Consider the following 14525-nt stretch of genomic DNA (forward strand, 5'->3'; position numbering starts at 1 on the left):
CACAAAAAACATCCTAAACTTTGTTAATGATCATATACATGTTTGTTTCCCTTAGTCTGAATAAATGCACTTAACCACCTGATTATTTCCTCATAAATTACTGTTATGTTAGCTACCACTTTTTAGCCTTGTCATTTTCCTGGCAACCAAACATGGGTCTGTGCAGCATATTGGAGCTTTAACTTGTCCAGTGCTAATGAATTTATCATTTGTTTAGCCATGATCAATGCTTGCTTTCAACCTAAATTAGAAATTCATTCTAATAAGTAATCAAGGACTTTTTGTCAGCCTCCTCTACCACTTGCATTACCGAAAGTGATATGTTAGTGAATGTCCATCAGTTTCGGTTTCTGACACCAGGACCACTTTGGCTGAAGATTTTCAGTTGAGAAAATAATGACAGTGAGGTGTTTAAAAATTCCAGCAGCACAGTTGTGTGTCTGATACTGACATGACAGTGTGTGTGGCACTGGTACAAGTGTGTCACTCCTGTGCTGAGAATGTTCCACCACCCAAGTAATATCTGGTCAGTACTGGCCCAATGGTGGTCCTTTTCCACTGATGGACAGGGTGGGGGTTGACTTACAGCAACTGGGAATTGTACATCTACAAAATGCACTTCAAAGACTATGCCCAAATCCATTACAGACAGAGAGAGAGAGAGAGAGAGAGAGAGAGAGAGAGAGAGAGACTAGAAGAGGAGTAGCTTTTATACCCTTTTACTGGTTGATGACAGAACGAAAGATACAAAAAGATTGGGCCTGGCTGCATCACGTGTCACAAACATCTCAGTGTCAATGTGAGTCTGTGTTTGCGTGACCCTCACACACTTCTCTCTTCCAAGAAGTGTTCCTGAAATAAACGCAACAACCTGCTCCACTTTCAAGCTCTGTGCAGCCAGCTAACAAGACTAAAGCACTCATTTCCTGGGCTGCTCTTGTGCTTGGCATTTTCTAACAACATTCTAACCAACCACATGCTTTTTATAACATCAAGACTGATTTAGCAGCAGAAAATGAGAATGGCAAATCTAATTGGCAGAGCAAGAGCTAAATAAATGTTCTGAACATCCTCACAAACCAGCTGTTATTAAGTCACTATGTTATTCATAGAAAGACTTATCTCGAAGAAAAAAATAGAAAAACAGCTATCAAAAACATCATGAGAAGATCACTAGTAACCTTTGCCACAGACATTTGTAAAGATAAAAGAGGCCTTTTTCTTTTTACTCAGCCGATCCTACCGACCTTTTACTCCTGCGATGCCCCTGCCTCTAAATTATCATGTGTTATCATTTCAGAGGAAGTGTAGCTGACCCCAGAACAGAAGCTTTTATACCACTCCAAGCCTGTGAAACACAAACACGCCTGGAGTGACGGGTAGCAAGCATACAGGTCCCTGATAGCAGCACACACCCTCTAACCTGAGCCGCGCACACACACACACACACACGCGCGCACAAACACACACGCGCGCACAAACACACACGCGCGCACAAACACACACGCGCACAAACACACACACGCGCACACACACAAGAGAGCATAGGCAAAGAAGTAGGATTAAAATAGTAAAGCACTTTAATTACAAAATGTACCACATAGGCGATTTTGATTATACACTCAAACTAAACTTGACAGCAGGGCCAAGCATGTGTGCAAGAAAACTGAAGTCTACTTGGCCTTTGTGAAGCCTGACAAAGGCTCAAAAAAGCAAAAAGTGCAGAACTTGAATAATTCTGTACAGCCCGGGTATTTTTTTTTTTACAGGTAAAAACTCAGAAATCGTTCTCCATCCAGCAACAATTTTCATTAGAACTTCCACAAAGTCTAGGAGAGGTTTCACTCAGGGCATTGTGAAAACTGTATTAATCCAACAACAGGACTGAAATGGTTCGGTCCAGTCAAAGAAGCAAAAACACAAAAATTACCATATCATCTGTGCAAATTACAAGGCCACTCTTATTCCACGCTCGTCTTATACACTCCTGAAGCATCAATTTAAGGCACAAGTTGTAAAATGAAAATCCTTTTGCTTATTCACACAGGCTACGACTCCTTAGAAATCTGTCTCTCGTTATCACGGTTCCTGTGTGCTCCTGGCTCGAGTATGCCTGATTCAGAGCCTGGTGTGTGAGGAGTAGAACCTGCCTGTCTCTGACACTTCGCTGTGGAAGGGAGGTCAGACCCAACACCCTGATGATGCTCTGAGGTCTCCTCAGCTCTCCGCTTCTTCCGGATATGATGCAGGTGGCTTTTAGACTTGAGATGAGCTGAAAGAGAAGATAAATGACATTCTGAGCAATAGTGGATTGCTATCTGAGGACTATTTGTGGATAACCTTTGAGCACATTAAAAAATAAACCAGACTTCTGATGTAAGAGGCTGCAGAAATGACTGATGACACTAAAATTTACTTACGACTTGCAACAACTCTATTGTTAAGTACAATATGTTAGAAGTGCTTGGATCAACATTACTCTGTTGTCTGTTGTCTGTTTTCTGTTGGTTCACCAGCTGATACTGGCTAGAACAAAATTACAAACAGGCTCATTGAGGATGTGTTTTTAAAATTATTTGACAATAATGATAGCATATAATAAACTAATAAATAATCAGCAAAGGGGTGTTGTGATGCGATCCGACACGAAGCGGAGTTACTCTTACCAGCCCAAATGTAATTATTTTCAACATCCAAAAGTTCTGATCCTTATCCCTAGGAGGTAAAAGAGCTCACCTGTCCACTCCAGGTCACCGATGATTACTTTATCACACAGTTCACACATGTGGTGGCTCCGCTTGTTCCGTGGTCCCTCCCCCTCAATTCTGATTGGCTCAACAGATGGCCGCTCTCCCTGGAGATGTTAACACAAAGAAAAGCAGTTTGCTCAAATGCTCCACATGAATGTATTTAAATGGGAACAACAACATAAAACTGGCATTTGTGTAAGCTGGCTATCATTTTTATACACAAATGATGTGATCTTTCCATAACTCATAAGTGATCACTGGCGATCTAAATCTGATGGCAGTCAGATACAAGTGCTTCATTAAAAGAATAAATAAAGAATAGCATCATTAAGTTCACCACATTTGTTCAGCCTATAATATCAAGACTGACAAGAAATCATCAAGCCTCTACAAGCTGCTTCCAAATATCATGTCACTCTTCGGGTCATTCAGGGTAAACGTCTCGTATCGTTTGACGACAGGATAAAAGAGTTCCAGAAATAGAAAATACACCTTGCACAAGCTGTCCAGAATGTCTAGGGCAGGAGTGAGGACCGTTTGTTCCCAGAGGGACACATCTGTCACATCTAGGCCATAGACAGGTGGAACACTGGTACCTGGCCCTGAAGGAGAGTGAAAGAAACAACAACAACAAAAACTTCTAAGCAACTAAAGCAACAAAACTAATGTCATGTACAAACTAAAGAAAATCTTCCTAATAGTGTTTTCCTAATAAACATTACATTTACATTTAATAAGTTAGCAGACCCTGTTGAGCCAAAACAACCTCGTATAATAGCAAACTTGAAATAGGATAGAACGAATTGGTCAAAAACAGATCTAAACTCACTGATAAGACCGTAGAACGTTGCTCGGATATGACCTTATGGCCTAATACTCTAACAAGCACGTTTAACTGATATCCCTTTATTCGAGACTCCCAGCTTGTTATGCCACTCAGGCAAAGCAGTGAGGTAAATAAAAGAGGCAAAAAGAGACATCCCTCACCATTTTATTTTATTTTGATCATATTGCCTTACCCTTGAGTATTACTCATATTAATTTTAATGAAATCCTGAAGGTATTTGATCAGAATGGGACGACTGGGAAGCAAACATCATTTAGTTTAGTTCAATTATTCCTACTTTGTACAATCAGGATGTGTTCCCACAAGATCAACATTAACCTAATTAGAACACTATCATGCATGCAGGCTTTCTGGGACTGTTCTGATGCTAAACACAATTAAAGCATCCAGCTGTTTAAAGAAGCTGCTAGTGGCACAAGTATAGCTAGGGGATATGGTGATATAATATGGATTTAGCAATATATACAAGGTGTCCCAAAAGTCTCCGTACATAGGGGAAATTAACACTTTTTAGCAAAATGTAACTTTATTTACAAAACTTCCTCTACATGATTGCCATTTCTTTGTAAACTCACACGGGGTCATCTCTCTCAGCTCTGTGCTTGCCATGTTTCCTGTTAAAGTCCTGTAAAGTTTCCTGTTAAAGTCTTGCGACAGCTTCCCGATCCAGCTATGAGAATGATTTCAATATGTTCTTCTTTTGTCAAAGGCATTCTTAAAGGCTATCTGAAAACAATATATATATAAACTAAGTATGAAAAAGTTTGGAAGACATTTTGCTAAAAAGTGTTAACTTCCCCTATGTATGGAGACTTTTGGGACACTCTGTATTCACTTTATAACACATTTTTCTAAGTATCACCAGGTGTCAGTGCGACACATGACGACTTTTTTTTTTTTTTTTGCCAAAAAACATCAGATAGAACCTTACAGTTCCAAGGTCTCGATAAGACATTGTCTTCAAGTATTATTATTTTTTTGTGCCATAGTGCCCACCCCTAGAAGTCCAAGACAGTTGAGTGAGCACTAGAACTGAGATGTGATCAGAAAGTGAAAACTGAGACTATGTAAAAGTGGCAGCATTAAAGCAGAGCTGTGTGTATCCCTGTACAGACTGGACCAACAAGAAACATCAACCTGCTGACTTGCAACAGCTCCATAATCTCCCTCAGCGTTCTGGCCCTGTCAGCAGTCAGACTGGCAGAATCCGGCTCTGCCAGAGCCTCCACTCTCACTAATGATTCACTCGCATAGCAGACACACAGGGAGAGAGAGGGAGGAGAATGACCCAGAGGTAGGACTTTATCTGCATATAGAAAGGCAACACCAGCTGGATAAATACAGAGGGAAAACGAACAACCACACAAAGAAAGAAATAGCTTGAAATACCCATTTGTTGAGACTGTATACTTAGGCTATGTCTTATCAGAACTTGGACCGAAGGCGAAATACTTTTAATATTACACATGCTTTTAGGTTGAAGTCATGAGGTACAACTTTTTTTTTTGGTGAGGAAAAAAAAAAAGACATGGTTTATACTTCAGAGTCAGAACATGACTCTTGGCACAGGCTGTTTCAGGTTTTCATATGAAGGATCAGATTGCTATGAGCTGCCTTCATGCCTGAATGAAGCTTACTTCTTGTGTTAATCATATTAACTACAACGGCTCAATTATCTCAATCAGTTACAGGTTAATCTACTCCAACAGCAGGAAACCAAAAGAGGTATTACAGAATGGACCAAACGTTCTGATACTTCAACTTTGACACTAATTAGCACTGTGTTACATCGTACAAGTGCCCAGTTTCACCAAGTGGGTGGCCAATCAGCAGGAAAAATCCTACTGATAAAATCAAACAGCTACAATTCCTCTTAAGAACTAATGACTAATTGCCTTTAGTTTATCAAAGCAAGCCTAGTCCACACGGTTCAGTTTTACAGCAACTAATTCCAGTACTTTAGTAAAAAGCTTAATTACTTCCTGATAACTGATAAAGGCAAAAGGAGCCTTGCCTGTTGTACAACCCCATCTTATTGTGTAAAGGACCAGACATATTCAAAGCAGGCCTTGAAGTATGTTTGTGTATTCAAATATCTTCAACGGCTTTGTCCAGGTTTTATAGATGGGAAGTCCCCTAATAAAAGTTGAATTAAACTGACACCCTGAAGTGCTGATTTCAAGGCAGGTGAAACACAAATCCAGCAGTGCCAGAAAACAGTTCACACTGCTCAACTTTTTTTTTTCTCCCAAAGAGTATCAGTCATCAAACTTACGTAAACCAACAGCGGGTCTGAGTTCTTTACTGATCCCAAGGCGTTTGGGATTAAATTAGGGGATTTCCACATTTTCCCTAAAGAACAGAGTGAATAAATAGGGATGTTGCAACTTCTTTTACTACAAACTGCAATAAATATGACTAGCATTTATATGCAAATACATTTGCAAATCTCAAGATATAATGGCAACTGATAAAATACTTGTCTCCCAAAAGCCTGTCAAGGACAGCTTGTCTGTGCATGCAAGGAAGAGGACTGCCTTTAATTGTCCTTTTCTGTTTACAGCAGGTGTGTGTGTGGATAACTTACAGACAACAGTATTACATGGTCACTTTTCATTGATGGATGGATAGAGGGGGCTGACAAATTGTGCATAGCAACAGAACAGTACAGTCCGCTACAAAATGCACCTGTATGTAAGTGCTAAAAAGTGTCAAATCAATGTAGGTGTAGTGAATGAACTGGCAAATGAGGTTTGCTTATTATGCCTTTAAGGATATTTCTTTATTTAAGTGACTAAGCCTTTAATACTCTCACTGGCGCAAAATGGATGTAACATCCACAATAAATTTCTTAAATAAATTTCTTAAGTAATTCAATAAAATTATTTTGAACAGACTGGTAATTTTTTCCAAATTGGTTATCATCCTAGCCCTAATGTTTCACGGCATCTAACAGCTCTCTTGGTTTCTCTCTCTCTCTCTCTCTCTCTCTCTCTCTCTCTGTAAGACCCACATACACACACAAACACACACAAACACACACATACACACACATACACACACATACACACACATACACACACATACACAATAAAAAAAAAAAAAAAACCCAGCTGGCTCGTGTAGAGCACACCTCGCCACCCCGTTGTTCCATGTTGCCTCCTGCCTGCCGCTGCTCTTAATCAAAGATTGGGTTTCTCTTTTCAGCCAGCACTCTTTTTGTCCTCTTTTATTCTCTTCAGACAAGAGGCAGCAGGTGGGACTGCTGCACTGAAGCACCTGGCCTACCTGAGCCATGTGTGAAGTGGAGGAAGCATATCTCTCTTTTCTACTCACTTCTTTTAACTTCTCCCCTCTGCCATTCTAAGAACTGGAAAGGTTAAGATAGAAGGGCAGCAGAGCTCGCCCGAGGGACAGCAGATGTTGGCCAGAGCAGCCCCTTTTAACTTCAAATCTCAGTGAAATCTAAGTAAAATAATCCAGTTGGATGTGAATGGCAAAGACAAGAGATAAATGAGGCTATTTGACCACAGAGCTCTCGAGTGTCAACCACAAGAGTCGGTAGGAGATGGCAGGACAGCAGCTCAGGGTACAGAGACTGGCATAGCTTACAGCCTGAGCATGGTAAAGGCACACAGTGGCATCACACCACCTGCTGCATTCATGCTTAGAAGAGAACATTCACACACACTATTTGACAGCTGACAGACTTAAACATTGAGGAGAAGTGTTCTCTGTACAATATGGTTTTTGTAATGCCAAGCTTCTAAAAGCAGCATGAAGGAGGCGTGTGGCGTGGAAGGAAACACACCTGTCACAATGTCGCACCTGTTCTGTGGACCGTCCTACTCAAATTTCCACTAAGGCTGACAAATAGGTGCGGGGTTGTTACTTAACACTTACCCGACTGACACACCTGACACACTCGACAACACCAAATACAGCACCACTGGCTCCACACACACCAAAACTACACACAAAGATACCCTCAGTTGAGCAAGAGTATGTGTGATTGTCTGAAATATCAATTAACTCCTGGAATGTATGAACCACATAGCTGTCCTCCTCACTTCTCCTGCATTCCACTCTATTACACACACACAGACAGGCTGTTATAAGGATGTTCTTCCACTCCAAGCAAGGCCTCATCATTCACAACACTGGCCTGTCAAGCTCTGAATCACTCACAGTTCAACATACACCCAACCAAGCACATTCACAAATATCAGGGTAAGGGAGGAATTTATCCATGCATAGAATAATTGACTCTAACGGTTGGAACATAACGGTTACAACAAATTGCACTGTTTGAACACCACTGAAATGTTCATAATTTACATATTCAAAAGTAAAAAAAATCTGTATTTGAACATTTGAGAACATTTTGCCTAGCCTTTACAAAAAGCATTCTATGGCCTTAAGTAACTTAGGTTACATAAACATGTATAAAAAAAAAAATAAATAAAAAATAAAAAAAAAAATAAATAAAATATCTGCTCAGTGTTTTCGAGTGCTCTGCATCAGTTCTCAAAGCTCAGTCTATGGTGTTTGAATAGTATCTTTACATTATATACCATATACAATTTTAGAGGAGTGCAAATGCAGCAACCTGAGTGTTCCCAGCACTGTATTAAAACTATGAAAAAAAGATTCAAATTAACTACGAAAACAAGCAAAGTATGAACTCTAAAAGTGATAAAAGTCAATATTTTTCTATGGCTGAATCTCAAATCAATCGCAAATATAGTGAACTAGGTCTTGTGTAATAAGCATATATGGTGAATAGGAAAAAATATTGGATTCAGCCTGTTTTGGTGGGGGTTAAAGAAAAGGAAAATATTCCTGAATAAAAAGTTAAAAATTTCTGCAGGTAAAAATCTAGGTCAAATCTACAGACAGACAGGGTTGAAAGAATTTAATTGATAATTAGGTATGCTGAATTGCATTTACATAAATTGTAGTATTCATGTACTTCTGATAGTACTCATTGAGTACAGCCAAAATCCTTAAAATAAATAAATGAGCCAAAATCTTTTAAATAAATAAACAAATACATACATACATACAAACACAAACCTAAAAATTAGCTAGCTGAGAGTAGTCCGAACATTCCTCTTAGCTCCTGGGCTATCTATTTTACACTAGAATTGGTAAGCAAAAAATACTTCTGCCACATTATTGCTAACTAGACTACATTTCAGCCTGTAGTCCTAAAATCCAGATTGTTCAATCTGCCACTGAGTATGCGAAAATATCACTGGATTAATGAACCTTCATATACAGTAAAATGTGAGTCACACCAGGTGTAAAATGAAATGCACTGTAGCCTTTGTGTGTTATTTTGTAGACCAGAAACCATATCCCGTCACCACTATGAATGCAGGTGTGATGAGTGCCACTTTGATAATTTGGAAACAGTTCCCTTTGTTTAGGAATCTTTAAATGTTTAAATGGTTTTCCATATTTGGCAAGTGCTTCCTTTACCATCGGAAAATCCCACTGCACCAGGGAACCACAACAGATTAGATACTATATCTTTTATGCCGTCAAATAACAGAGGGCATTATGGAATCTCAGTCAACATTTTTAAAATTTAACATTCAGTCAAATATTTGATGTTCTAAATGTTTTTTAATGAACAGATATGATCATTTCAGTTACTTGTTTTCAGTGCTATGACTTATATGGCCAAGCCTTTGCCAGGAGGTCTTACCCCTACACAGAGGAATATCAGGCAGTCTGCTAATACCTACTGGATTAGAGAGGATCTGCTGAGGCCCCCATGAAGTCACCAAGCTGGAGGGGCTTAACCATGACCAAAAGCAGGTCAGGAGTCCAATGACAGCAATGTAAGGAAAGCCAGTATTGACTGTTGTAGTGTAACGGTAAGCATGGTTGTAATGGAGAGTCAGCTGACTGAGTGAAGAGTAGGGTAGTGGGTCAGCGTGGAGAAGAGCTGGAAGAGCTGAAAGAGCTTATAGGCTTAAAGGCAGCCAAGTGAACAACAACTAAAGACGCAAAGGAGAATTACTGATGTAAAACTGTGTAATTACAGCAAGTAAGCATTTGGTGAGCCACGTACTGATCTGCGCTGGTTTAGGCACCTCCAGATGGCTAAGAGGGCTCGGTTACATGTGTAGTGGTCTCAAAAATGTGCCAAGAAAGTGGCCAATCAATCAAACAAGTGTCTTTGCAGTTTTCTGCAGGCAACTACATTCACATTATACTTTTGGTAGATACTTTTATTTAAAGCAACTTACAACTGCTCAGAGCAGTTGAGGGATTTATTATTGTGCTCAAGGGCTGAGAACTGGCAAGGATCCTCTAGTTCAGAACCATAACTACTGAGCCAATTATCCTAATCTTAATACGTTTAAAAACTCAACAGTACCACAGATATCTGAGATCAGGAGTCTAAAAGAGTGTAGTTAGCCAAGTGGGATTCATGTGATATGATAGAACTAGCTAGTGGGTGTCAATGACTAAACTGGGAGAAAATTTGGTAAAATAAAGCAATAAAAAAAAAAAGAAAAAAAAAAAAAAAAAGAAAAAAGAACCACAATTTCCAACCACACTGACTTCCACCTCCATGAAAAAAGAAATGTACTACTCTGTCAGTGCCTGCTCATTGCTCATTGAGGCATTGCAAGCTGAGCCCCAAGATCCCCTGAAGAAAGCCTTATGGTGGCCCAAGAGAAGCAGGGTGTAGGCCCATATGGCAGGAGACACACACACTTAATCAGGTTTAGCCACAGTTTCCACTTCATGCCTTTAACCCTAACAGGATTGGTGGAGGGAGTGGACAGCAGGCCTTCTTCAGCATGCTGGTCTCTGTGGCCACAGCCTGCATGCAGCACTGGTGAAACAATAATGATTGTGGGAGGGTTGAGATAAACGAATGGCACAGGAAATCCGAGACACGCTCCAGCCATTGTGGTGGAACAGTAAGAAGTGGTGGCGGTGTGGGAGGAGGGTTGACATCCAGTCAAAGAGCGGGAAGGGAAAAGGATCAAAGACTGTCCCACAGGATGGTGGGCCATTACAGGAAGAAATGTGAAGAGAGTGGTATGGATGGGTGGATGGAGAGATTGTAAACAGACAGGAAAAATGAGTGTCAAGGATATGAAGTTACAAAGGACCAAACCTCCTTAACAATTTTCTTCATCGCACTTACTCGCCCCTAACCCCCTTCACATCTCTGCAGCATACTGCACATGTGGACAATCTGGGGTTAAACATGAAAATCGGTGCTATAGCTGAATGCAGAGACAGTGTGCAATCTCCAAAACCACATGCTATTATCTACAGTGTAGAGTAAAACTGAATATGAAATCATTATCGGTGTTGATAATGGATGTGTTAAATTTTTTTTAAAAAAGATAAAAATGCAGACATGAATAGGAGACACTTTTTTTTTTAAAGAAAACTTGCCAGAAAGTTTGCAAGATGCCACAGAGCATGTTGCTGACTGAGATCCCACGGACAACAAAAAACAAAAGTTGCATGAGCGGGAAGATTTACTTTCATGCGGGGGCGAGTGAGCTGTTAGACTTGAAGCTCAAATAACATGAATGTGCAGCAGTGCTTAGTAACTGCCTGGTAAGGGTTATGATGGTTTAAATCAAGCTACTTTGTTTATATTTTTGGAAACAGAAACTAAAATTGACAGGTACAAATAAAAATAATAACCCCACAAGTGGGATTAAAAAAAAAAAAATCCTTCTTGAGTGATATGAGGTTGAGGAACTGTCATTTACAGATCGTGCTGACAGTGCTAGCGTTTCTATCTCTTTTTTTTTCTTCCAGTGTTTTCTAGTGTTTCCAAGGGCATATGGTAGGTCATATATTTAATTAAAAAAAAAAAAAAAAAAAAAACACCTTCCGGATTAGACCACTAGAGATAAATCATGATGCAGAATATCCTGTGCACTGTGAAATCACTGCAATATGTTATCATCCAAATAATGTAACTTAGAAGATCCAAATCACCCAGAATACACTTTGCAGTTTTTAGGAACAAACTGAGCTTGGAGCAGGGTGCCAAATCCAGATAGAGGTAGTCTAGGAGATACACAGCACCCATAATGCACTTGGTAGGTTGTAAGGAATGGGGAATAGAGTATAGAGACTGATGACCACAGGGACAAAAAAACAATACCACTGAGGTTCCTTTCAGAAGATCTAGATAGACAGAGTGCCAAAAATCCGAATACAAAGTTTATAGTTCCTGTTCCTGTTGCCACTTTGTTGCCAGAACCATTAGGTACAATAATAGAAGTGAGGCAAACTGTGTGATTGTCACGTAATTTCAGCACACAGCAATAGAAGAGAAACACAGTGAATATGAATATGTTGTGATGTTTTTCATTGGCCTGTAGCTCTTTAAAAAAAAAAACTCTTAACAACATTTTGTTTTATCTGCTGTGTAGTATTCACATGAAGTGCAAATGTATAGAGAACAGAGAGGTGTGAATTTCTAGCGTTTAGAATGAGTGAACCTGTTCTGCCTCCTTGTCTGGTTGAGCGAGAAGCGCGGAGGAGTGTGTTCTCTTTATATCCAGGCATGTTTCTCTTTTTACTTTGTGTCTACAGTTTAACATAAGCCAAAATATCTTGTGGTTACTCATATTTATGACATAAGTATTCATGTGTATTATTAGAAGTCATCGTGTAGTTCTGATTGGTGTCTGCTTTGTGATCAGCATTAGTAGCATTTCTGTGCACTTCACGCTTTACTTGCTGCTCCTAGTTGCTGATCTTCTACACTCTTCCTACAACTGTCTTGCACAACAGACAAATGGACTTTATGGTGCCTGACTTGTAAGTCACAGCCACATAAAATGGCCAACAATCTCTTATCTTTTGATCACACACACTCTAAGCTGAGACAAAGATGATGCGTCAATTTGGTGGTTGCAAAGAACGAACCATCCAGGGGTCCTGTCTTTCTGTCTGGTCAGAAAGGGAGGTCCACACGACTGGTGTTTGTGTGCTTAATAGCCTGTGTGAATCCCATCTCATTTAAGGTGGATGTGATTGCCTTAGCCAGCAGACCATGCTGAGACAGACTCACACTCATGACACCAGTCTTTACCGAGGATCCGAAAATGCACATCAAGTGCATTCACTCATCAGAAATCTGCATGTTCTGTGCATTGATGCATTCAACGGAGCAGCTCGTGAAACGGATGGAGGGAAAACAAACGTGCCTTATTCTGTGAAAGCAAGGCATTAACAGGAAGCATGACAGGGAGCTACAGCTTCTCTGGTTGCCGTGATGTTTGCAGTGTACTGCAGTAGCGCAGAAACTACTGAGTGTGTAGCAGTGCAGCAAACATCTCACTCACTTAGGCTCACTGTTACACACTAAATAAAGACAACAGCACAAGACAAATGAGGCATACACTACGGTCAAGAAGCTGTCTGCCTGAATTCTGATAACACTGAAACATTTGCTTTGGTAAAAGATTTCCTCTTACTTTTGAGGAAGCGATTGCGAACCCATTTGTTCTGCTTTCGAGCGTAGCGCCGTGTTGCCTGCTTCAGGGCCTCAATACCTGTGAGAGGGAAAGAAAGGAGATACAATATCAAACCCATAGCTCATACTTCAATACACCTATTTTATCTGCTCTCTCAGCACTGAATCCCTGAATCCAGTTTATCATCCATCTATTTGTGTGGGAGTGAGGACAACATGTAAGCACAGTGATACTGCTTCTGTAAGAATATTTAGCATGTCATACCCAAACAGTTTTAACACCAAAATAAACATAAACATGACATGATTCCTGGCAATGCACAGTATAAAAACAGCTATGTTATTTTTTGCTATACGCTGCTTGAATCTCCCCAACCAAATATTTCCTCCACAGTATCTCTTACCACTCTATTTTCTTGTTTCATGACAAAATAGTGACAGTCACAAGATAGACAGTTCTTACATTTATTTTCATGAGAAGACAGAATTTGTGGATCTGGCACACTCTGGCAGGGATCTCTCCAGGTGAAAGTCTACGACTGGTCATGTAGTGTACACACCACTACAACACCAAACAACTGACCACAAGCAGTTGAAGTTGTGTAGTGTGTAATGGTCTGAGATTTCCTGCCAGGGAACCAAGAGTACTGACCAGGAAATGTGTATGACTAGAAATAATGCAGACCATTCATAGACATAACTTTCAAAGAATTGCCACGAGTCGTAACTCGGGTCAGATACTGCTTTTTACACACACAATGGCTCAGCAATTTTCAGTACTACTGTGTGATAACACTCCTGTCAGCTACATTTAGGCCTGCGTCTGGCGACAATCACAGAGCTACAGTGGAAACAGTCCCCAGTCGCTGTAAAAATTTTTTTTTTGGTTCATTTATTGATTTATTTCATAGCAAGACAACAGTATTCCCACAAAGAATTGATATCCTACATTAATACCATATTTGTTGAACCAAGCATAAATGAGAATATTCCTGAAACACGGCTGTTGAGCTGCGCTTGTTGAATGCACATGGGGTTTGGTAGGCAATAGGCATAAAGCCTAGCTTTTACAAAAAGCATCCTATGGTCTTAAGTAGCTTAGGTTATGTAAACATTTATTAAAAAAAAAAAAAAAAAACAACTGTGCTCAGTGTTCTCGAGTGTTCTGTGTCAGTTCTCAAAGCTCAGTCTATGGTGTTTAACAGTATCTTTAATAGAGAGCGCAAGCACAGCAACCTGAGCAAGTGTGCTCACTAAAATGAGACCAAGTTATATGAAATACAAGAAATACCAGATATTTTTGCGAGCATGATGCAATGAAGCGAGTATACAAGTGTCAATCCTCACCCTCCCACCCCCAAACAGTTTAACCACTCACTAAAGCCGGTTAAAAAATAAGATGATTCTGTTAAAGTCCTAGCTACAATGAAAATGGCAATTTCCATTTGGT

General features: G+C 40.0%; 1 protein-coding gene across 1 annotated transcript in view; it reads right to left on the reverse strand.

Moving 5' to 3' along the window:
- Positions 1–1557: 1557 nt before the first annotated feature.
- Positions 1558–14525, reverse strand: part of trit1 (tRNA isopentenyltransferase 1) — a 46468-nt gene continuing 33500 nt past the window's right edge. The window contains exons 8-11 of the mRNA XM_026929463.3: positions 13077–13154; positions 3243–3352; positions 2737–2854; positions 1558–2272 (exon numbers count right to left, since the gene is read on the reverse strand). Of these exons, the coding sequence (XP_026785264.3) occupies positions 2049–2272; positions 2737–2854; positions 3243–3352; positions 13077–13154 (530 nt within the window). The 3' untranslated portion in view covers positions 1558–2048. The remainder of the gene's footprint in view (positions 2273–2736; positions 2855–3242; positions 3353–13076; positions 13155–14525) is intronic.

Source organism: Pangasianodon hypophthalmus, chromosome 23, assembly GCF_027358585.1.
Source record: "Pangasianodon hypophthalmus isolate fPanHyp1 chromosome 23, fPanHyp1.pri, whole genome shotgun sequence".
NCBI lineage: Eukaryota > Metazoa > Chordata > Actinopteri > Siluriformes > Pangasiidae > Pangasianodon > Pangasianodon hypophthalmus.